Source organism: Phyllobates terribilis, unplaced genomic scaffold (assembly GCF_046119375.1).
Source record: "Phyllobates terribilis strain yellow unplaced genomic scaffold, ASM4611937v1 Scaffold_2__4_contigs__length_985480577, whole genome shotgun sequence".
Classification (NCBI taxonomy): Eukaryota; Metazoa; Chordata; class Amphibia; order Anura; family Dendrobatidae; genus Phyllobates; species Phyllobates terribilis.
In genome coordinates, this window is record NW_027362762.1 from 808226309 (window position 1) to 808251933 (window position 25625).

Below are 25625 nucleotides of genomic sequence, written 5' to 3' on the forward strand. Positions count from 1 at the left end.
GGAAGATTCATAGATATTGGCCTCTTCCCAGAATAATAACACCAGCCCCCAGCTGTCTACTTCCCCTGAGCTGGGTATTAAAAATAAAAGGGACCACATGCCATTATTTTCTTTTATTTCTTTAATTATAAGCTAAATACTGTAACATCCCTGGCGGCGTGCTTGCATAGTGCACCACCTCCTACTATGCAAGACCGCAATCTTACCTGTCAGTCCAGCCTGCAAACCTTGCTCCAGTTCATGCTGTGTGCATGTCTCTTGACTGACTGCTTAGGGCGGCGGCCCGGTTACTTCCTGATTCCTATAACTGCTGTGGGTGCACTCCTAATGTGTCCCCAGCCTATTGCTGTGAGTCACTGGATATTTAAACCCCCTCCACCCAGAAGGAGGTGCCTGAGCAACACTAACTTTCAGTGTGCTCCTTGCCTCTGAGTTGACAGGTATCTCCAGATACTGAACCACACCTGAGTCACAAGACAGGCTATTTAAATCCCAGACCACACCCTGGGGTGGAGATATGGTGAATGGCCTCCCGCCCGCACTATGGCCATTCACCTATAAAACATGGTCTATAAAATATGGCTGATTAACCCTCTCTGCACCTACTATGCAGGAGAAGACTTCCACATTTCACATCACTGAAGCTAACAGCCTCAATAAAACATATCTCCCCTGCAGTATCTTGCCAGTGACTTTATCACAACATGCACAATAAGCTACACACCCCCTGAACTAATTATGTATCTCACTGACATTTTTCTATCTATTCTATTCTGACAGTTCACGCTGTGAATTTACTGTACTCGGCTGATGAAATGTCGGGTTTCCTATGAAAAGGGGTGTGTAAAAATCACACACATGGTCCGTGTGCCGTGCAATTTTTTTTCTCGCACCCATTGAATTGCATTGCTGAGTCTTGTCCGATATATGCGGCCACTCGCAGCATGCTGGGATTTATTTTCAGTCCGATCCGAGCTGAGAAAAAAATCGCAGATTAACACTGAATCAGTGAATAACATTAGTCAGAGTTATTATTTCTATAGAAATAATGATTACAGTTTTATATACAGCAGCTATATATATATTTTTTTAGCAATTACCAAACTGCAGAGAAAACTATGATGGAAATGTTTTTTTATTAATAATAGGATAGAAGGTGACAGAGGCCGTACATGTCCGGGTGGAGATGTGACAGTCAGAAGGCCACAGGTGGATGGTGAAGGACCTTCTGTACAGCTCCAGCAGTGATGGTGGATCTGCTGGACTTCAGGGCGCTGGATGCGGAGGTTTCATGTCCTTTAGATGACACTAGGGGTACAGTGACAGCACGCAAATACGCGCGCAGCCCTGGATAATCCTCGCCGGCAGGATGATAAGATCCGGCGGAAGATGGAACCTATGAGAGGAGAAGGAAATCTAGTGTAAGTGATGGGACTCCATATGACATGATACTACTGGGCGGTCACTGTGTGCCGCCATGTGGTGAACCCCTAATGAGCGATATTCTACTATAGGAGCCGATGTCTCATTATAATGACAGAATCCATGAGAAAACTGTACAAAATGTGAGGAAATAGATCCAGTATGGGCCCATGGGCAACATAATTGGGATCCATGGAACATGGGTAACATAGGAGACCTATTACAGGAAAACCATGTGCAAATATTTGACCCTTGATGGCAACATTCACGCTTCTGGTGTTATAGGCCCGTACATACCTGACAATGGGGACGAGGATGGCAAGCAGCTTATAGCATCGTCTCTGTCAGATTCAGGAAAAGATTCTTTCTGCCTGTTTGGAAGAAGAAACACGTGTAAATCACAAGTAAACTTCATATAAAAGGATTGTCTCACTAGAAGAACACCGACTGTAGCATCTAATAGGACATATGAAAGTCATAGTGGGGAAGGTCTGCAGCTTATATCTACCATGTATGGAGCAGAGCGGAAAACAACTACTAAGAATGGCCGGCATGTAATACTACATCCCTCCTGCAGTGGGCAGCACTAACAATGCATGACCGGCTGTAATTATAGGCTGTTATCACCAGAGGTTTCTAAATACAATAGCACAATGACCGCTGATCATGGGGCGGTGGATGCTGCATTTTATATTAGGGTACTTATGTCCTATATTTGGTGTTGTGCACATATATCAGCCTGGAGCTCCCAGTAATGACCCCATAATCTACTCACATTTCTGAGATGTTTGTACCAGATCCTGGAGTACACTCTGGAGGAGACTTAGGATCCTCATTGTTCATCGTCCTGGTAGCGATGGTACAGAGCTAAAAACGGACAAAAATAAGATATGAATTTTTTTTTTTACTTAGAAAGGTCATTTTTTTGCATATTCTGGATTGATTGATCACATACTTACTTTAGAAAGCCTTTCAGAAGATGATGTAAAATTCTGGAAGTCAGGACTCTCATTCTTCTCAATTGTGTCTTCCTCATCCTCTGAGTCTACATGCTTCTCTATGTCAGCGTGATCTACAAGATATAGGTAATGAAGTGTTATAATCGGTTGTCAGTATAACACAGTTGCCATTTATCACTAACATTACTGGGAAGACGAGACAAACAGCTGCTTAGTCTAGATGATGTCTCCTTCTACTTACTGATAAAGAGGCTGGTGTCCACTTCTGACAAAAGCGGAGGAACGTACTCTGGCTTCTGACTTAGAAGGTTGTCGAAGTCTAATTCACACAGGAATGAACAACTCTTGATCTCACATGCTCCTCCTGGAAAAAGAAAAACAAAGGTGATGAAGACCTTGTCAGAGACTACTCCATATCTGAATGGTTAATCTTAATCTGAACTAATCTAATAACATAACCAAGCTGACAGGAAGGAAACAGACTGAAAGTCATAGTTTGGAGAACTAGAAATAGGCAGATAGAGATGTGCTGATCCTCCTGGACATGAGTGATATTTCTGTTACCTGTCCCAAGTCTATGTGCAGGATTTGTTCTGAGCAGGTCAGTGATGAGGTCCTGAGCATTGGGGTGAGGAGCGTGATCAAAATCCCAAATGATGTCTCCTGTTATATAGAAAATTGCAGAAAATAAAAGCTCTGTATTGGACTATAAGATAAAGCAAAGGGAATAAGCAAACTAATGTAACCAGTCACAGCAACGATCGGATTATTCTACCTACCAGTGACAATACTTTTATAAACATCAGTTAGGGAATCCCCATCAAATGGTACAGATCCCAGCAGAAATTCATGTAGGATTGTCCCCATTGACCACCAGTCAACAGGTCTTCCACAGCCTTTGTTCAGGATGATCTCTGGGGCCTTGTAATTCGGGGTGCCACAGTCCTGGAAATAAACAGAAGATCGAGATGAGAACTAATGAAACCATTATTATGACAAGTTCTCGCCATAAAAATACAATAACAGAAGATAAAATATCAGAGGAAAAGTTCTCTACAAATGAAGAACGTAGAGAAGAGACAATGGTGTGAAGAGATTTGTAAAGAACCAGCTGAGTTCCTGTAAGCGATGCCTACCCCAGTGTCCATGAACTCTCTGGTGATGTCCTCCATTGATTCCTTGTGCGTGTTGGATTTTGGTATCATGAGACCAACTTTTGAAAGCCCAAAATCGGTGACTTTTATGTGTCCAGCAGATGTAATCAAGAGGCTGTGAAAGAGAAGATGGTTTTAGCTGCACAGTCCGTGTGATAATAAATGATAACTTTCCCCCCTTTATTATACTACAGGGGGCACTTACTTGTCCGGTTTCAGGTCTCTGTGCACCACACCATAGCTGTGCAGGTATTCCACAGCAAGAACCGCTTCTGCAAAGTACAAGCGGGCCATGAGGACAGGAAAAGGACCATACCTGGTCAGGAGGGTCCTACAGTCTCCACCTATAGGAGAAAGGAAATATGGCCGGTGAGGGGTTTATACAGCAGATCACCACCATGTATCATGAGAAGTGAGCGGAGATATTGGGGCAGGAGAGAATATATACAGACATAATGTATAGTGCACAGAATATTAGTCTGAAGTCATGGTGAGATGTCGTCCATATCACTAATAAAGTGATGTCACGTCTCGTCTCCAGCTGGAGATACTGACGGGCTCAGTGCGGACATACAGGGAGACCACCATCAATGACTTTCCCTAATATCTATAGTAAATGCTCTGCGGGGATGTAACCGTCCACCTGGACAATCCTAATGATAAGCTGTCAGCAGACATGGGCTGAATATAATACATGGACATGTCCTACCTCCTACATACTCCATGACCATACACAGGTGAGATCTCGTAGGGAAGGAGCAGAGCATGGAGGTCACAAAGAGACAATCAGCGAATGTCAGGATGTCCCTCTCCAGATAGGCCCCTTCCACTTCTTTTGGAGTGTCCAGGTTCTTCTTGGCTATTTTCTTCATAGCGAAGATCAGCTGTGAGTCTTTGTGGTGCACTAAGTAGACGGCCCTGGAAAAAGGAAGAATCCATGGTTTATAATAAATCCTTATTAACAGTCCGTCTATAGAAGTCATTAAATGATCTTCTGTACTAATGTTTAATACAAGTCCAGCCATCACTAGAAATCCACATCTAAACATCCATGAAAAAACACTACATAGATCACCTATGGGAGGTCTGCACAATGCCACGTCTGCCAGACCCTGACCCAGGTCACATTATCACCTATGGGAGGTCTGCACAATGCCACGTCTGCCAGACCCTCAACCAGGTCACATTATCACCTATGGGAGGTCTGCACAATGCCACGTCTGCCAGACCCTGACCCAGGTCACATTATCACCTATGCGAGGTCTGCACAATGCCACGTCTGCCAGACCCTCACCCAGGTAACATTATCAACTATGGGAGGTCTGCACAATGCCACGTCTGCCAGACCCTGACCCAGGTCACATTATCACCTATGGGAGGTCTGCACAATGCCACGTCTGCCAGACCCTCACCCAGGTAACATTATCACCTATAGGAGGTCTGCGTAATGCCACATCCGCCAGACCCTGACCCAGGTCACATTATCACCTATGGGAGGTCTACACAATGCCACGTCTGCCAGACTCTCACGCAGGTCACATTATCACCTATGGGAGGTCTGCACAATGCCACATCCGCCAGACCCTCACCCAGGTCACATTATCACCTATGGGAGGTCTGCACAATGCCACGTCTGCCAGACCCTTACCCAGGTCACATTATTACCTATGGGAGGTCTGCGTAATGCCGCATCTGCCAGACCCTCACCCAGGTCACATTATCACCTATGGGAGGTCTGCGTAATGCCACATCCGCCAGACCCTCACCCAGGTCACACTATCACCTATGGGAGGTCTGCACAATGCCACGTCTGCCAGACCCTGACCCAGGTCACATTATCACCTATGGGAGGTCTGCACAATGCCACGTCTGCCAGACCCTCACGCAGGTCACATTATCAACTATGGGAGGTCTGCACAATGCCACATCCGCCAGACCCTCACCCAGGTCACATTATCACCTATGGGAGGTCTGCACAATGCCACGTCTGCCAGACCCTTACCCAGGTCACATTATTACCTATGGGAGGTCTGCGTAATGCCGAATCTGCCAGACCCTCACCCAGGTCACATTATCACCTATGGGAGGTCTGCACAATGCCACGTCTGCCAGACCCTCACCCAGGTCACATTATTACCTATGGGAGGTCTGCACAATGCCACGTCCGCCAGACCCTCACCCAGGTCACATTATCACCTATGGGAGGTATGCACAATGCCACGTCTGCCAGACCCTCACCCAGGTCACATTATTACCTATGGGAGGTCTGCGTAATGCCACATCTGCCAGACCCTCACCCAGGTCACATTATTACCTATGGGAGGTCTGCACAATGCCGCACCTGCCAGACCCTGACCCAGGTCACATTATCACCTATGGGAGGTCTGCACAGTGCCGCGTCTGCCAGACCCTCATCCAGGTCACATTATCATGTATGGGAGGTCTGCACAATGCCACGTCTGCCAGACCCTTACCCAGGTCACATTATCACCTATGGGAGGTCTGCACAATGCCACGTCTGCCAGACCCTCACCCAGATCACATTATCACATATGGGAGGTCTGCACAATGCCACGTCTGTCAGACCCTCACCCAGGTAACATTATCACCTATGGGAGGTCTGCACAATGCCACGTCTGCCAGACCCTCACCAAGGTAACATTATCACCTATGGGAGGTCTGCGTAATGTCGCACCTGCCAGAACCTTACCTAGGTCACATTATTACCTATGGGAGGTCTGCACAATGCCACATCTGCCAGACCCTCACCCAGGTCACATTATCACATATGGGAGGTCTGCACAATGTCACGTCTGTCAGACCCTTACCCAGGTCACATTATCACCTATGGGAGTCTGCACAATGCCACGTCTGCCAGACCCTCACCCAGGTAACATTATCACCTATGGGAGGTCTGCGTAATGCCGCACCTGCCAGACCCTGACCCAGGTAACATTGTCACCTATGGGAGGTCTGCACAATGCCACGTCTGCCAGACCCTTACCCAGGTCATATTATCATCTATGGAAAGTCTGCACAATGCCACGTCTGCCAGACTCTCACCCAGGTCACATTATCACCTATGGGAGGTCTGCACAATGCCGCATCTGCCAGACCCTCACCCAGGTAACATTATCACCTATGGGAGGTCTGCGTAATGGAGCACCTGCCAGACTCTGACCCAGGTAACATTATCACCTATGGGAGGTCTGCACAATGCCACGTCTGCCAGACCTTCACTCAGGTCACATTATCACCTATGGGAGGTCTGCGTAATGCCGCACCTGCCAGACTCTGACCCAGGTAACATTATCACCTATGGGAGGTCTGCACAATGCCATGTCTGCCAGACCCTCACCCAGGTCACATTATCACCTATGGGAGGTCTGCACATTGCCACGTCTGCCAGACCCTCACCCAGGTCAGGGAAGCTCTGATGGAGGAGGCGGCGTAAGGACAGATGAGGGTCTAGGACAGACAAGTGGAATACATGACATTATTTTAATCTCTTTCCTTAGCAGTTTGATTTGTTACAGATCAGTTTGCTCAACTGTTTATGACTGAGCTGAATAGTTACAATTAGATGTGGACAGTGGACTCAGATCATGTCCCTATGACAACACTGAATGGCAGAGCACAGAGGCTGAAATGTTGTCATAGGGAACCCTGAGAAATGGGGATTATGCCAACAGAAATCTCACCCAAAATCTCCGCTGCTGATCAGTTTGGAGGTTTCGTAGTCGCTCATATGCGGCTTTCTCGCCGGGATCAATGATTCCATCAAGTTCTATAAAAGAAGAAGAAATGATATTAAGATCTAGAAGCTGCTGGAGAAAAGCTCCAGATCCAGAAACGTCTCCTCCGATATTATGTCCCAGCTGATGTCACTGATCCGATGTAGGGACGATACAAGCCGGACGCTCCGCAGACACGGATGTGATATCAGGGGCTCCGCCATACCCCGGAATCAGAAGAATAGTGTCATCTCCTCTTAGAATAGAGACGTCCCCTGGTTATATGGGGGAATACTGGATGGGTCATTCACACCCCATGATCAGTGACGCACAGACATCTCCCTCTATGATACTTACACCGGCAGGTTCTTGGATCTCCGGGATCTCTAAGATCACACTGTCAGGATCCGCCAGATCAGATGTTTCTACAATAGTGATAAAATGATGAAGAAATAAAATGTATTAGACGACATGAATCCTACATACATAATACAGCAATATAACGGGGAAATGACGAGACGTCTGTAAATGGGATTAATACTCGTTATATGGGGACTCTAAGGCCACGTTCACACGGTCAGTATTTTATCAGTATTTTACATCAGTATTTGTAAGCCAAACCGAGGAGTGGGTGAAAAATGCAGAATTGTTGCGCGTGTTTCTATTATACTTTTCCTTTGATTGTTCCTCTCCTGATTTTGGCTTACAAATACTGACCAAATACTCAACATGTGAACGTGACCTAAATACGAGAACGTACGGCGCATAGATAAATGTCATGTAAATGATGGAGGACCCCAATCACCACATGAATGAGGAACCCATCACCCTCGCTGTACATGGGAGTGATGGGGAGAGAGAGAGCAGGCATATGCAAATTAGCCTGGAAGTGCACTGGGGGCGTGTCCCTGCACGCAGATTTCTTCTTCCACACCCCCAGTGCACTTCCATCTTGATTTGTATATGACTTCTACGTTAGATTTCTCCTGACTAGGACATTGAATTTCTACAAAAAATGGCAGAAAAAATCCTGTCCAGTCCTCCCACTACTCCAATATGTAACATGTGCTGCCAGGTTCCCATTACACAGAGTGGAAAGAGTAAATGTGACATTATCCCCTGTTCTGTATAATCTCCAGATATTTCCTGTAGAAGGTTGTGTGATCGGCTCACCTGTAATCAGATCGCTGCTCGGCCCCGGCTGACTCCTATCAGGGTCAGGGGTTTCTGGGTTTTGCTCATCTTTGTCATCGCCTTCTGGTGTCTCCTGATAGATAGAATGTATAGAATTAACATGTGATGGGGGCATATATACCAGGATGGGGGGCATACATACCAAGATGGGAGACATACATACCAGGATGGGGACATATATACCAGGATGGGAGACATATATACCAGGATGGGGAACATATATACCAGAATGGGGGACATACATACCAGGATGGGAGACATACATACCAGGATGGGTGACATATACCAGGATAGGGGACATACAGTATATACCAGGATGGGGGACATAAATACCAGGATGGGGTCATATATACCAGGATGGGAAATATATATACCAGGATGGGGAATATATATCAGGATGGGGGACATATATACCAGGATGGGGAATATATATACCAGGATGGGAGACATATATACCAGGATGGGGGACATATATACCAGGATGGGGAATATATATACCAGGATGGGGAATATATATTCCAGGATGGGGGACATATATTCCAGGATGGGGGACATATATACCAGGATGGGGGACATACATACCAGGATGGGGAATATATATACCAGGATGGGGCACATATATACAGAGATGGGGACATACATACCAGGGTGGGAGACATATATACCAGGATGGGGGACATATATACCAGGATGGGGGACATATATACCAGGATGGGGAATATATATACCAGGATGGGGGACATATATTCCAGGATGGGAGACATATATACCAGGATGGGGGACATATATATCAGTATGGGGGACATTCATACCAGGATGGGGAATATATATACCAGGATGGGGCACATATATACAGAGATGGGGACATACATACCAGGATGGGAGACATATATACCAGGATGGGAGACATATATACCAGTATTGGGGATATTACTACATAATGGGGTAACACATATGCTATTATAGGATTTTGAACTCTACAAGGGCCCATACATCTGACCAACATGCGCCAGTGTACACAACATTTCTGTCATGGCATCTGCTATCTCGGCTGCAGCTTTTACAAGCAGGAAGACGCTGATAATAGAGCGAGACAGAGGTGGAAATACAGACTTCCCAGCACTGAGCTGTGACTGCATCAGCAGAATACAGACTGCCATCACAGAACATGGAGCAGCAGAGACAGGCGGCCATATTACCTCCTGTGACCCCGGGGGCTGACAGGGAGGCCTGTAAGATCTAACACCAGATCTTCTGATATCTGACTGGTGATCTGGAGAAGATCAGAAAACAAGGAGGAGTGATAGAGAAGATGATGGCTCCTTACCAGGCGTTCTGATGAGCAGGCCGGACCTTCCAGTACACACAGGACTTTTTCGTCCAGTTCTTTAACAAAAGCCAAATCTCCATATTGAGATCTGTTTTCAGCCTATAAAGAAGAAAGGAAGCAAAAATGAGAATCCTGAGATGAGAGCGGTCACACAGGAGGCGGCCATTGTAGGTGACGTCTGCTCCTCTCTGCAGATACAATGACCACATATCTGGGGCTCGTCCTGTATATATTGGAGGACAGAAGAAGCTTCTATCCACCATTATTATCTATTATTGTGGAGACGTCTGTGCGGAGCGTCCGCCACTTACCTGCTGTAGTAATGTCCTGATGTTCTGAGGTAAATCCGTCACATACTCTGAGGTGAGATGACCTCGGTGGTATTTGGTCAGGCAGTCCTTCACTAGCCCCACCACCAGCCGGTGAGTGAAGCTGAGGACGCCATCGGGTGGTAGAAGCCCAATGTCAGGGTGATAGGTGGTAAGAATCTCTGATAATGCTTCTATCTGAAGACTGTTCAAAAGAAATTCAGCCATAGCGAAAAATTGCAAATGCTCTCAGTCACTATGAAGCCAAGAAAGGCACCTGTGACCCTGTGTACATTGTATAAGTAGTGACTGTGGGCTCTGATGTCATAATGGCCGACCATCACCTGTGATGTCATCATGGAATCTTGTGATGGAATCTTCCGGATCGGCTCTGCACAAATAGATGCTGCCTGGCAATATTCACAGTGGAAACACCATAGAATTAAATACATCTCCATGTTTTCATGGCCGTTCTCTTTTATCTCCAACTAGAACACAAGCAGGATAAGAATATGTTCACAAGTTGCATTTTTGCAGCACTTTTTTTTGGACCATAAACCAGAGTGGTGGCAGGAAAATCACTGTGTACAATACGCACGTTTCTGTTCTGTCTTTTCATGCATTTTTTTTTTCCATTCATTTGAATGGGGCGAAAAACTCTGCAAAACCCCTGAAAGAATGAACATCCTGCAGATATAAAAAAATGCAAGAAAAATACCAACAACATGTAACTGAGACTTCAGAAATCTCCTTCACTAAGCTGATAGTGTGAAAAAAAATGCTGAAAAAACTCCACGTGTGAATGACGCGCCCCTGGGCCTGAGTCGCGCAGCGTTGCGCACGCGGGAGCCTACCCGGAGCCGGATCGGATAGGGGTAGTAGTCTCGTGGCGATGACCCGGTCCGTGCCCAGGGAGTCAGACTAAGTGGCGGTATATTAGCAGTAGATGTAGGACGACTACGCCACCCGTTGAATGCAGCTATGGAGCTGCCACTGCAGGGCAGACCGCTGAGGCCGGTGGAAGGATGGTGCAGCGTGGATGGTGTAACCCCCAACGGGAGGGGTATGGCCTCAGGGCAGCCGACGTGGATGATGGGGGTAGCAGGAACCACTCAGAGACGATGCGGTGTAGTTCAGGGTCTTTACTGGTGACAAAGATAGACCCTCCCGTAGTACTGGCTAGCGGTCGGGGCCTGGTCAGTCCTTGAGCAGATGGGATCCCCCTTGGCCAGGCGGAGTTGTAGGCCTCCCCAACTAATTGTACTCTTCTGGCTTCCTTGCTAGAGGCGGGTAAAGGTAGCCCACGTCCCTGAGTGTACCGTGTGGTGCTCACCCGTATGGCCGGTGACTCGGGGCCTTCTAGTGGCTTCCGCTCCACGACGGCGGTGCTGGTCCCACGCGTGTGACCGTGCCTTCGGGTTTCTTGGCCAGAGGACCTGAAATCCCCTGCCGGTCGGTTTCTGCTGCTGGGTCAGGGTTAATCCCCACAGCCTCGGACTCCGGGTCCGGTGGTAACTCTTCAATCAGGGCGAGCTCTTCAGCTGCCAGCCCCTGATTCCTTTTAGCACTGCTCCCACTGAGCTCCTGATCTTTCTTTCCTAAGCTGCTCCTCTTCTTCTCTCTAACCCTACCTCAGCCCCAGTTTTATATAGGGGAAGTCCTTCCCCTCCCAGAACCGGGCAGGAGGTGTGGCATGAATAGGATTCCTGACCAAGAGACCTCCCACCTGCTCTCAGACATAACATTGCTATTACTGTGGAGACCAGACCCCTGGGGTGCCACATTCCCCCCTAGTGAAAGTTAGTACTCCGGGACTAAACATACTTTTGTAAACATAACAAGGTGCAAACAATAACATTCTAATAGAGACAACACATAAGGTGGTCACGGCGTGTCCGCAACCGGGTGTAACTTTTGAGGAAAACAAGGGTGTCCATTTCACCAACACAGGGAGACGTAACCAGGTAGGGGTCTGTCCTGCCCCGAGTCCTTAACAGTCTTTCAGTCCGTCCTGGGTTACGCTCCAACTATATGCACAAAGGATTCCCGGTAAATCCACCAAAGACTCCTATAAATAACTAGAAACACATAATTATACACAAGCAACAATAAACAGGTAAACATTAATAAAATAGCTTGAACATTTAGATCCTCCACCGTATGGGCAGCTGGCCTCTAGTGACCCTAGTGGACCTACGGAGCTGGTTGATTGGTCCTGAGCTACAGGGTATAGGAGCTGTCAAGGGTAAACTGGGCAGCCGTCTACGGACTCTTTGGCTCACTAGGGGTATGGCAGGCTCACTATAAGCAGAGGGTTGATTTTCCTGGTCTGCTTGTGTGGGGCCTTCTGCCTCCTGGACCGGCTGTTCTTCCAGTTCTACCTGTGTCTCCGTAGGCACTTGGGATGCTGGTTGGAGGAACGTGAGGACGGGTACCACAACAGCACCATTGACTTGAGTCCAAGACCGAGGGAAGTCTCCGAGCACAGTACTAACCATATCTTCCCTTTCCTCTACGGGTCGAGGGTCCTCTTGTTCCTCTTCAGGGTTCCGTAGCTGTTCGGGACACTTCTTTAGGTGATCCCGGGATACAATGGCTGTGGTTTCCCCTCCGTCTTTACTGATTGTACAGATCTTTGGGTTGTCGTGGCTTGAGGGCAGTACGGTGTACGGGTCCTTCTCCCATTGGTCGTCCAACTTGTGGAGCCGTCTTTTCCTCTTCAAGACCTGCTCTCCGGGCACCAGGGGAACAGCGGGAGCATACTGGTTGTAAGTCTTCTCTTGTCTTTCCCTAGCTTGACAGAGACTACGCTCCACGCTCTCCTGTACTTTTCGGTATTGCTGCTGCCTCTCTGTGTCCCAGTTGGCTTCTGGTGAAGTGTCCTCGGGTATCAGGACTCCCATCTCCAGATCAACAGGAAGCTTACCAGGTCTTGCCCTCATTAGGTAAGCCGGGGTACAGTTGGTGGAACCTACAGGGATGTGGTTGTATAGGTCCACCAGGTCGGGCAGCTTCTCAGGCCACAGACTGCGTTCCTCCAGGGGCAATGTTTTCAGGAGATCTATCACCACCTGGTTCATTTTCTCACAAAGTCCATTAGTTTGCGGGTGATAGGGTGTTGTTCTTATCTTCCGGCATCCATACAGGGTGCAGAACTCCTGGAAGACCTCCGCTTCAAAGGCAGGCCCCTGGTCCGTCAGCACCTGCTCCGGGTATCCATGTGGACGGCAGAAGTGCTGCTGGAAGGCTCTAGCTGCTGTGTGAGCCGTTACGTCCTTGACGGGGATGAAAACCAAGAACCGGGAGTAGTGATCCACGATGGTTAACGCGTAGACGTAGCCACTTCTGCTTGGGGTCAGTTTTACATGATCCAAGGCTACCAGTTCCAACGGCTGTCTGGTGATGATGGACCGCAGGGGAGTCTTCTGGCTGGCACGGTCCCTCCTTCTTAAGTTGCATGGGCCACAGTCTCTGCACCACCTCTCGATGGTTCCTCTCATGCCTACCCAATGGAACCGCCCGCGCAGCAGGAACTCCAGCTTCTTCCATCCGAAATGCCTAGCTCCGTCGTGGTATGCCTCCATCACCATAGCTGCGTCTCTTCTTGGCACCACTACTTGCCAGATTAGTTCATGCGTCCGGGAGTTAACCATTCTGCGGCACAACTTTCCCTTGTAAAGGAACAGTCAACTCTTCTCAGCCCACAGTTGCTTGGCTTCCTCCGGAGCGTCTGGGTCAAGGCGTGCATCTGGCCGAGTCAGCATCTCCTTTACCAGACGGACGGCAGGGTCACTGTCTTGCGTCTCCACCCAGTTGTAATGAGGTAAGGGGTTGAACGTAGCGGTTTGCTTACTTCTTACACGGTGGGAATACTGGATAGTCCCATGACGGTGGAACGCGGGGAGCTCAACTTCTTACAGTTCCTCTGAATCTTCCCCTACGTCCGGTAGGTTTGGCATCCTGGACAGGGCGTCTGCGTTGGTATTGGAGCGTCCTGCCCGGTATTTGATTGTAAACTCATAGTTGGACAAGCGGGCCATCCATCTCTGCTCTAAGGCACCGAGTCTTGCAGTGTCCAGTTGTGTCAACGGGTTGTTATCCGTGTACACGGTGAACCGGGAAGAAGCGAGGTAGTGCTTAAAGCGTTCGGTGACTGCCCACACCACTGCCAGGAACTCTAGCTTAAATGAGCTGTAATTCTCAGGGTTTCTTTCGGTGGGTCGCAGTTTTCGGCTGGCGTAAGCAATTACCCGTTCTTTCCCCTGCTGGATCTGGGATAGTACGGCTCCTAACCCGATGTTACTGGCGTCGGTGTAGAGGATAAAGGGCTGGCTATAATCAGGGTACACCAGGATTTCATCCCCCGTGAGGGCCATCTTCAGCTGGCGGAAGGACTCTTCTTCCAACTTCTCCCATCTGAAGGGCGGCTTCTGGTTCTTGGCCTTCCTGGACTGGCCTGTCAGGAGGTCCTGCATAGGAGCTGCCTTTTTGGTGAAACCGGGAATGAACCTTCGGTAGTAGCCTACCAACCCGAGGAACTGCCTCACTTCCTTTACGCTGGAGGGGCTTGGCCATTCCTTAATTGCGGTGATCTTATCAGGGTCGGGAGCCACTCCGTCAGCACTCACCACGTGTCCCAGGTACTGCACCTTTGGCTTCAGGAGGTGACACTTGGAAGGTTTCACCTTTAGGCCGTAACTTGCCAGAGCTTCAAACACTTCCGCCAGGTGCTTCAGGTGGTCCTCGTAGGTCTTGGAGTAGACGATGACATCGTCCAGGTATAACAGGACCGTCTCAAAGTTCCGGTGTCCCAGACAGCACTCCATCAATCGCTGGAAGGTTCCTGGTGCGTTGCAGAGTCCAAACGGCATGCACGTAAACTCGCTAAGTCCCATCGGGGTGGTGAATGCGGTCTTCTCCCGATCCGCCTCTGCTACAGGAACCTGCCAGTACCCGCTAGTGAGATCCAAGGTGGAGAAGAAGTTAGCAGATTTTAAAGCAGCCAAAGACTCCTCTATTCTTGGTAAGGGGTACGCATCTTTGTGTGTGATACGGTTAATTTTCCGGTAATCTACACACATTCTCATGGTGTTGTCTTTCTTTTTGACCAAGACTAGTGGAGCTGCCCAGGGGCTACAGCTATCCCTGATTACCCCAGCCTCCTTCATGTCTCTAAGCATCCCCTTGGCGTGTTGGTAGTGTGCAGGGGGTACGGGCCGATACCTCTCTTTTATGGGAGGATGGTCTCCCGTGGGGATGTGGTGTTCTACCCCCTTGACTCGCCCGAAGTCTAACGGGTGTTTACTAAACACTCTCTCGTACTCTTGAACCACCCGGTAGACTCCCTGTTTCTGGTGGGAGGGAGTGGAGTTAGTACCCAAATGTAGTTGCTGACACCAATCCTCCATTATTTTCTCAGAGCCGTTACCTTCCTCCGGATGAGATGGAGGCAAGGGTTCCACAGACTGTATAGAATTTTGGTTGATAGTATATAATTTGGCTAGCGTAGCATACCGGGGCAGGTATACTTCCCTTTTCCCAATATTTATTATGCAAACGGGTACCCTCCCATGGCGTACATCAACTACCCCCCGGGCTGTCAAAATGGTGGGCCTACTGTCTGAGTAGACTGGCTCTACCATGGCCTGGTAATCTCTACCTCTCAGACCAATAGCTGCCCGGCACCAAATCATCATTTCACTTTTCGGGGGTATGGCAATAGGGAAAGGGTCACACATTCTTACGCTACCAATCTCACCGCCGGAGAGTTCCACTTGTTGCCGTCGCATCAGTGCCCGGATCTCTTTCTGGAGCACTCGCTGCTGGCCGGAGCTGGCGTTCTTGGCAACCTGCTGTAAAATGAAAATCACCTCTGCAAGACAATTTTCAATCACATTAGTTCCTAGAGTTATCTTTGGGTGACTCTCGCGCTTGTCAATGTCCACAATGATCAGTCCCTGTGCCGCCAGTTCGACTCTACCGATTTTAATGGTCATTTCTTTAAATCCGATCTGCGGCACGGGTTGACCATTGCTGGCAATGATACTCAAGTCGTCGTCAGGGTAGCGGGTTATATCCGAGTCATTCCAGTACTGCTTGAAGAGCACGTACGGGATGGTGGTGACCTGTGACCCGGTGTCCAGTAGGGCACTCATAGGAATGCCATCCAGTACCACAGGCAAGACTGGACGTCCTCCCACATATTTGTCGCGCCAGCTCGATGGGCCTGGTGATCTTTTTCCTGGGGGTTGGCCCTCTACCCCAGGTTGTGCCAGTTTAAAGGACAGTACCTTGCCATATGTCCGGGTTGATTGCAGCGGCGGCAGATGGGTTGTCCGTCCTCGTTGTATCGGTCGCTGGGTCTTCCTCTGGCCGGTGGGGTCCTCCTTGGTCGACGCCACGGGATGTCCTCTGGTCCGGATGCCAGCTGGATCTTCCCTGGAGTGGAAACCTGTAAAGACTGCACAGTTCGGGTTAGCGCAGCAACGCTTTTAGCTAGCTCTTGGACCTGATGGTGCAGGTCTGGAGCCGGGTCATTGTTCAAAGCCTGCGCATCAGCCCCCACAGGCCCTGCCGACAAGGGCGCCGCCTCCTGGTGGTAAGTGATAGCTGGGCGCCTGTGGGTCACAACGCCACCCGGTGCCGGTTCTCAGAGCACCCGGATGGCTCTGTCCTTGAACTGTGCAAAGTCCAGATGAGGATCCTGTAAGGCTATGGCCCGCAACTGGGTTCGGTGGACATTGCAATATAGTCCCTCTATAAATTGTTCGGTCAACAGCCTGTCCTCGTTTCCCACGCTGTCGGGGTCGGTCTGCTTAATGGCTCTCAGGGCCTCTTGTAGGTTTAGTGCATAGTCCCTTATACTCTCATGTGCTCGCTGCTTGCACCCATAGAATTTAAGCTTAATCTCGGCTGAGGTGCGGGTATCAAAGGTGTCCCTCAGCCGGGTTAGTATCCCCGCGACAGTCCTCCTCCCAGGTGGCCAGGACTTTACCTCCCTTTGGGCTGCCCCGGTTAGTTGGGCCACCAGGATGCTCACTTTTTGCTCTTCTGTGAGGGGGTACACCTGGAAGAGGCTATCCAGCTTTTCTCTAAAGTCATTCAGGGTATGTGACTCCCCTGAGTATTGGGGTAGCCAGGCTGCTCCCGGGATATAGGGCATGGTAAAAGGCATGACTGCAGCAGCGCTGGCGCTGGCGGGGGTTGAGGCAGTGAAGCTCTCCTCCGTATCCGACATCTTCCTCCCCCCTAGTGGACCGTGGCCTACCTTGCGATGATCCTCTTCCGTAGGCCGCGGCTCCGCAGTGGATCGTCAGGGTTGAGGACCTTCCGTCGCGCTCCTGTGACGTCAGCGTCTGCTGGGCTCCTTCCAGGACCTTACGCGACGTCTGGACGTGAGGCGGGGCTTCAGTTCTCGCGCGCTTTTGGAGTCCACGCCCCTCTTCTTCCCGCGCGGCGTCTTCAAGATGGCGTCCAACGGCTGGAAAACTCCACGGAAGGCGGGAAGAAGGCTGAAAATGGCGCCGGATGGCGGGAATCTTCACCGATGGCGGGAAGAAGGCTGAAGATGGCGCCGGATGGCGGGAATCTTCGCCACAGGTAAGTTTAAAAGTCTCTTTTTTCAGGCACGCAGTACCCGGTGGTTGCGGGCACGGTATCCTGCCGACTATGCCAAAAGCTGACGTGCCCCTGGGCCTGAGTCGCGCAGCGTTGCGCACGCGGGAGCCTACCCGGAGCCGGATCGGATAGGGGTAGTAGTCTCGTGGCGATGACCCGGTCCGTGCCCAGGGAGTCAGACTAAGTGGCGGTATATTAGCAGTAGATGTAGGACGACTACGCCACCCGTTGAATACAGCTATGGAGCTGCCACTGCAGGGCAGACCGCTGAGGCCGGTGGAAGGATGGTGCAGCGTGGATGGTGAAACCCCCAACGGGAGGGGTATGGCCTCAGGGCAGCCGACGTGGATGATGGGGGTAGCAGGAACCACTCAGAGACGATGCGGTGTAGTTCAGGGTCTTTACTGGTGACAAAGATAGACCCTCCCGGAGTACTGGCTAGCGGTCGGGGCCTGGTCAGTCCTTGAGCAGATGGGATCCCCCTTGGCCAGGCGGAGTTGTAGGCCTCCCCAACTAATTGTACTCTTCTGGCTTCCTTGCTAGAGGCGGGTAAAGGTAGCCCACGTCCTTGAGTGTACCGTGTGGTGCTCACCCGTATGGCCGGTGACTCGGGGCCTTCTAGTGGCTTCCGCTCCACGACGGCGGTGCTGGTCCCACGCGTGTGACCGTGCCTTCGGGTTTCTTGGCCAGAGGACCTGAAATCCCCTGCCGGTCGGTTTCTGCTGCTGGGTCAGGGTTAATCCCCACAGCCTCGGACTCCGGGTCCGGTGGTAACTCTTCAATCAGGGCGAGCTCTTCAGCTGCCAGCCCCTGATTCCTTTTAGCACTGCTCCCACTGAGCTCCTGATCTTTCTTTCCTAAGCTGCTCCTCTTCTTCTCTCTAACCCTGCCTCAGCCCCAGTTTTATATAGGGGAAGTCCTTCCCCTCCCAGGACCGGGCAGGAGGTGTGGCATGAATAGGATTCCTGACCAAGAGACCTCCCACCTGCTCTCAGACATAACATTGCTATTACTGTGGAGACCAGACCCCTGGGGTGCCACATGAACAGATCCTAAAGATATGCGCAGTCATATTATGGGAAATATTGTGTATACTTATGGCATTATACATTACTCCAACCTTTATCTAAACAGCACAAAAAACAACATACTCGACACATTGATTAGATGGAAAAACAATTGGCCACGGCCTTTATTTAAATATTTAAAATATTAAAAACTCATAACTTTAAGTATAAACCAATAAATATTTCAACTTTATTAAAAACCAAGTTCCAACCTTTATCAACCCGCAGCTTAGCCATAAGGCTCAAGCCCGTTAACCAAAATTACCTGTCCATCCAGATCCCAGGACGACTAACCCCAACCGGCCATCTTGCCTAACCAGACAAGCACGGTCACACCAAGGGCTATTTCCACCATTACTTGCAAATTTAATTTAAAAATATCATTACCGATATCCGATAAATGAAGCAAATCATTCCGAAACAGGCCGCGGATATCACCCTCTAAATCAATGTGTCGAAATGCAAAACCTCCTAAAGATGGCAAAAATTTACACATATATCTATTCAACCTTTTTCTAATCTTGTTACAAAGTGCAGCTCCTTTGACTCCGACCACACCAATCTTGGGATAATTTCTGGAAAGATGATCTTCACTCCTGAAAATAAACTGCTGATTCTCTGTAAACTTTTTTTCGTCATAAACAAAAGGTCCACAGTTCCTAATTTTCCAATATCATTACCCCCAAGATGCACAATTATAATGTCCAGCGCTGGAAAGGTATCACCCATGACCGAAATTTGCTCCAGTAGTCCATCCCATTTTTGCCCTCTCACGCCCATCCAATACACTCTTACCCGCTCCGTGGGCAAAGATAGATTGGGTCCATAACACCTCTCCAGTGCTCTCTGCTCCGCCCAATGTACAAATGAATGGCCTAGGATCCAAACTGTGAAACCTGTAAAAGCTACATAAATAGACAATAAATATCACTTCTAATATACAATTTATAACAATTTGACGGCCACCTCCCAAGCTTCTTAATAACTGATGCGTCCAAACCCAGTCTGGCAGCCTCTGTAGCAGCTCCAATGCGAAAAGAATGAGTGGAGAAGAATTTATGAGTAGAGATGAGCGTTGTTCTACTCGAACTGTTCGCCAATCTCAAATTCGAGCTGTTTTGGGCGGTGTTCGAGCCGGTCGGCGAACACGAACAATTTGAGAAAAATTCGGCTGTTCGAGGTTATGTTCGATAACTGTTCGTGCACCAAAATCATAACTGGATTTTTTCTCAGTAATGATGAAAATTAATGTTAATACGCAGTTTGAGTGTACAGCGGGGCGGGGGGAGGGGCAGGGGATGGATCTCTGCAGGAACAATGAAGATCTCCATTTTTTTTTCTCTTTCCCGCATTTGCAGTGGGGAGGTGCAATCTGTCAGCCTATCAGCAGCGCACACACGGAGCGAAGTGCTTTTTTTCACACAAGCAAGGGCATGTGTGATTGGCAGTGTATGTCACATGTCCTTGCCCTATAAGACCAAGCCATTTTCCCCGTCGCCACCATTTTCTCACTGCTGCAGCTGCGTGTTAGACGGCACCGCTGTTGCTGTGTGCGCTATACCTTGTTAATTTCAAGCCAATTTTCGCACAAATATACAGATAGCTTGGGAGTAGGGAATAGTTGTGATTGCAGTCCTTTTAAGGACTAGGTTACAGCATTTCCTACGACTTTTATCAGGCAGGTCTGTGCTCTTAAATAGATAGATTGTGGGAGTAAAGACTAATTGTAATTGGAGTCCTTTTCAGGACTAGGTTACATCAGTTCCTATCAGTTTTTGCCAGGCAGGTCTGTGCCAGTGCTGTGCAAGTTTTTTTCACAGCATTTGGCTGAATCTAGCAAAGCTAATCCTTTTTGGCCTATTGCAGAGTGTGTTAGTCAGTGGAGTAGCCTATCTGTGTTGCAAGATATACCACCTGTGTATAGAATACCAATTTTTTTACTGCACCTAGTGAAGTAAAATCTTTTGGGCATAGCATCATTCTATTAGTCCATCTATACTGACCTCCATCAGGTTGCAAACTGAATATAATTTTTTTCTGCATCTAGCTCTGAAAAAATATTTGGGCTTCTAGCAGTGTGTGGGACTTGGTCTATTAGTCCATCTATACTGACCTCCATCAGGTTGCAAATTAAAAATAATTTTTTTCTTCATTTAGCTCTGAAAAAATATTTGGGCTTCTAGCAGTGTGTGGGACTTGTTCTATTAGTCCTTCTATACTGACCTCCAGCAGGTTGCAAATTGAATATAATTTTTTTCTGCATCTAGCTCTGAAAAAATATTTGGGCTTCTAGCGGTGTGTGGGACTTGGTCTATTAGTCCATCTATACTGACCTCCATCAGGTTGCAAATTAAAAATAATTTTTTTCTGCATCTAGCTCTGAAAAAATATTTGGGCTTCTAGCAGTGTGTGGGACTTGGTCTATTAGTCCATCTATACTGACCTCCATCAGGTTGCAAATTAAAAATAATTTTTTTCTTCATTTATCTCTGAAAAAATATTTGGGCTTCTAGCAGCGTGTGGGACTTGTTCTATTAGTCCATCTATACTGACCTCCATCAGGTTGCAAATTAAAAATAATTTTTTTCTGCATCTAGCTCTGAAAAAATATTTGGGCTCCTAGCAGTGTGTGGGACTTGGTCTATTAGTCCATCTATACTGACCTCCATCAGGTTGCAAATTAAAAATAATTTTTTTCTGCATCTAGCTCTGAAAAAATATTTTGGCTTCTAGCAGTGTGTGGGACTTGGTCTATTAGTCCATCTATACTGACCTCCATCAGGTTGCAAATTGAATAAAAAAAATTTCTGCATCTAGCTCTGAAAAAATATTTGGGCTTCTAGCGGTGTGTGGGACTTGGTCTATTAGTCCATCTATACTGACCTCAATCAGGTTGCAAATTAAAAATAATTTTTTTCTGCATCTAGCTCTGAAAAAATATTTGGGCTTCTAGCAGTGTGTGGGACTTGGTCTATTAGTCCATCTATACTGACCTCCATCAGGTTGCAAATTAAAAATAATTTTTTTCTTCATTTATCTCTGAAAAAATATTTGGGCTTCTAGCAGCGTGTGGGACTTGTTCTATTAGTCCATCTATACTGACCTCCATCAGGTTGCAAATTAAAAATAATTTTTTTCTGCATCTAGCTCTGAAAAAATATTTGGGCTTCTAGCAGTGTGTGGGACTTGGTCTATTAGTCCATCTATACTGACCTCCATCAGGTTGCAAATTGAATGAAAAAATTTTCTGCATCTAGCTCTGAAAAAATATTTGGGCTTCTAGCGGTGTGTGGGACTTGGTCTATTAGTCCATCTATACTGACCTCCATCAGGTTGCAAATTAAAAATAATTTTTTTCTGCATCTAGCTCTGAAAAAATATTTGGGCTTCTAGCAGTGTGTGGGACTTGGTCTATTAGTCCATCTATACTGACCTCCATCAGGTTGCAAATTAAAAATAATTTTTTTCTTCATTTAGCTCTGAAAAAATATTTGGGCTTCTAGCAGTGTGTGGGACTTGGTCTATTAGTCCATCTATACTGACCTCCATCAGGTTGCAAATTAAAAATAATTTTTTTCTTCATTTAGCTCTGAAAAAATATTTGGGCTTCTAGCAGTGTGTGGGACTTGTTCTATTAGTCCTTCTATACTGACGTCCAGCAGGTTGCAAATTGAATATAATTTTTTTCTGCATCTAGCTCTGAAAAAATATTTGGGCTTCTAGCGGTGTGTGGGACTTGGTCTATTAGTCCATCTATACTGACCTCCATCAGGTTGCAAATTAAAAATAATTTTTTTCTGCATCTAACCCAGCCAATAGTTTTGGCCTAATACCACAGTTTGGCCACTCAGCTCTGCTCGGTTACCATCCATTGTTTTTTTGTGCAAACAACTCCAGAGTTGTGAATTAGTTAACCACCAAAATGAGTGGAAAAAGGCCTGCTGCTGGTGGAAAGGGGAATAGGCGTGTTGGGAAGGGGAAAAAAGGTTGTGTCCGTGGGGTAGGTGCAGAAGAAAGACCATCTTCCAGCCAAACTAAAATGTCTACTTCTTTTAGCGGACAATGTGATAAGATCCCTTTCTTACGGCCACGCCAATCGCTACAAATTCCAGATGAGGCACAAAAACAGCAGGTGCTTCAACGGATATCAAGTGCTCCTTTAAGTGGGCTCTCCTCCACATCAACTTCAACATCACAAATACTCCAGTCCTCAAAGGTGTCACCCAAATCGCACTTGCTTCCTCACAGCTCCCAAATCTCCAGCTGCCCGTCTGAGTATGAGGTAGAACAGATGGTTGAGTCTGCAGAGCTGTTTACTCATACTATAGCCTGGGAATCAGAGGTCGACTCCAGCGCTTCTGTGAATCCAGACGAGGAAATGATCTGCACTGATGCCCAGAATCTTTATGAGTCGGATCCAGGACCAGACGCAGAAGGTTCTGACCATAATGTAGACCCTCATTCCCAAACTGTAACTCCTGTTGGTGGAGACAATGAGGAAGACGATGATAAGACTCAAATACCTGATTGGAGCGACAACTTTAGTTTTTTGTCAGGGCAGGAACAGGTTGGCTCTGAGGACGACGGGTGTGATAACGCACAGGGTGATGATGATGAGGTCGGAGATCCCACTTACTGTCAACCCACAGTCAGCCAAGAGATGAGGTCAGCAGAGGAGGTGGAGGAAGATGCTAGTGACGACGAGGTCAGGTTGCGCCTTCCTGGACAGAGACGTAGTACTGGAAGCACGTCAACAACTGCATCCTCAAACACAACTCTGCCTCTCACCACAAGTCGTGGTGGCTCTTCAGGTCGCATGGGTGCTAAGCCTTGCATAGCCTGGGCATTTTTTCAGATCGATAAAGATGACCCAACTCGTGTTATCTGTAACATTTGTCAGCAAAAGCTAAGTAGAGGCCAAAAAATACATAGTTTGAGTACTTCATGCATGAACCGGCACATGGACATGAAGCATAAGTTGCAGTGGGAAGCTCAGTGTGCTACAATGCGGTCTAGCCGGCCGGGCCAACCACCGTCTGCCATATCTTGTGCATCCGCGGCCTCTTCATCCTCTGTGACTGGGGGGACAGCAGTCACACCTGTTTTGGGGCGCAGACCTGCCACCTCTTTACCCGCAACAGCCAGCGTGATTGGCAGGTCATCATTTTCTTTGGAGGTGGTAACACCAGCTGGTCTTGAGCGCTGTCCGACATCGATAGCACCACCTTTGGATCAAGGCAACCTAACATGTCCGCCTGCATCTTCCTCACAGACCGGCAGTTTGCCGGGGACACCCTTATCAACCCCGTCTAAGCACAATAGCCAGCCCTCGGTCCCTCAGATGTGGACAAGTAAAAGACCATTTCCTCCTAGCCATGAGAAAGCTAAGAGGTTGAATTTCACCATCTGCAAGCTCTTGGCTACAGAAATGCTGCCTTTCCGCCTGGTGGACACAGAGGATTTTCGAGACCTTATGTCCGTCGCAGTGCCCCAGTACCAGATGCCCAGTCGGCACTACTTCTCAAAGAAAGGTGTGCCTGCGCTCCACCAGCATGTCGCACACAACATCACCGCTTCTTTGAGAAACTCTGTGTGTGACAGGGTGCATTTCACCACAGACACTTGGACGAGTAGGCATGGACAGGGGCGTTACATGTCGCTGACTGGGCACTGGGTAACTATGGTGACAGCAGGACAAGGGGCTGCTATCCAAGTCTTGCCGTCCCCACGAGTTGTGCGTCAATCCTCTTTATGTCATTTTTCCTCCACTGCTTCTGCCTCCTCAACCTCCTCTCGGTCTTCCACCTGCACCCAAAGCCTGTCTGGTCATGCCACAAGCTTTCTAACTGCGCAGAAGGGATCCTGCACACCTCCTTACTATGCTGGCAGTAGGGCTCAACGTCATCAGGCGGTTTTTACATTGAAATGTCTGGGAAATGTGAGTCACACAGCTGAGGAGTTGTGGTCAGCTCTGGAGAACCAATTTCATGAATGGTTGTCTCCACTGGACCTGAAACCAGGGAAGGCCGTGTGCGACAATGCTGCAAACCTGGGTGCGGCCCTTCGCCGGGGCAATGTCACACACGTGCCTTGTATGGCTCACGTGTTGAACCTGGTTGTCCAGCAATTTTTAGCCCACTATCCCAGACTAGATGGCCTTCTGCAGAGGGCACGGTCGCTGTGTGCTCACTTCCGCCGTTCGCATCCCGCAGCTCAGCGACTTACATCTCTACAGAAGTCGTTGGGCCTGCCACTTCACCGGCTAAAATGCGATGTGCCTACCCGGTGGAATTCAACTCTGCACATGTTGCAGCGACTGTGGCAGCACCGACAAGCCCTGGTGCAATACGTTCTGACGTATAGCCTGGGCCAACGAGATTCAGAGGTGGGGCAAATCACGCTGGAGGAGTGGTCTCAGATCAGGGACCTATGCACCCTTCTGCACAGTTTTGAAATGGCGACGAAGATGTTTAGTGCTGACGATGCCATTATCAGCATGACTATTCCGGTGATTTACATGCTGGAGCACATGTTAAACAGAATTCGGAGTCAGGTGGTGGCACAAGAGGAGGTGGAGGAAGTAGAGGAGGAGGAGTTGTATGCGGAAGGGCTAACATCTGCAAGGTCCAGACGGTCGGCAGCACCAGGGCGGCAGGCATGTGAGGGTGGGGGAGATGATTTTACCAGGGCGCATGGTAGCAGCCAAACTAGTGAGGAAGGTGCAGGAGCCCAGGAAGAAGTGGAGGACGAACTGATGGAAGACTCATCAGATGAGGGAGACCTTGATCACATTTCTGTTGTGCGAGGTTGGGGGGAGAGGACAGAGGAAGGAAGCATGAT

The 25625-nt window shown here is 48.4% G+C and overlaps 1 protein-coding gene across 1 annotated transcript in view; it reads right to left on the bottom strand.

The window, feature by feature from the left end:
* Positions 1–1168: 1168 nt before the first annotated feature.
* LOC141247876 (microtubule-associated serine/threonine-protein kinase 4-like) overlaps positions 1169–25625 on the bottom strand; it is a 31579-nt gene continuing 7122 nt past the window's right edge. Inside the window, exons 2-16 of the mRNA XM_073669286.1 lie at positions 19581–19690; positions 9791–9892; positions 8443–8536; positions 7627–7694; positions 7237–7322; positions 4245–4453; positions 3741–3879; positions 3518–3650; positions 3161–3326; positions 2946–3044; positions 2623–2745; positions 2382–2494; positions 2198–2289; positions 1720–1793; positions 1169–1396 (exon numbers count right to left, since the gene is read on the bottom strand). Of these exons, the coding sequence (XP_073525387.1) occupies positions 1299–1396; positions 1720–1793; positions 2198–2289; positions 2382–2494; positions 2623–2745; positions 2946–3044; positions 3161–3326; positions 3518–3650; positions 3741–3879; positions 4245–4453; positions 7237–7322; positions 7627–7694; positions 8443–8536; positions 9791–9892; positions 19581–19690 (1706 nt within the window). The 3' untranslated portion in view covers positions 1169–1298. The remainder of the gene's footprint in view (positions 1397–1719; positions 1794–2197; positions 2290–2381; positions 2495–2622; positions 2746–2945; positions 3045–3160; positions 3327–3517; positions 3651–3740; positions 3880–4244; positions 4454–7236; positions 7323–7626; positions 7695–8442; positions 8537–9790; positions 9893–19580; positions 19691–25625) is intronic.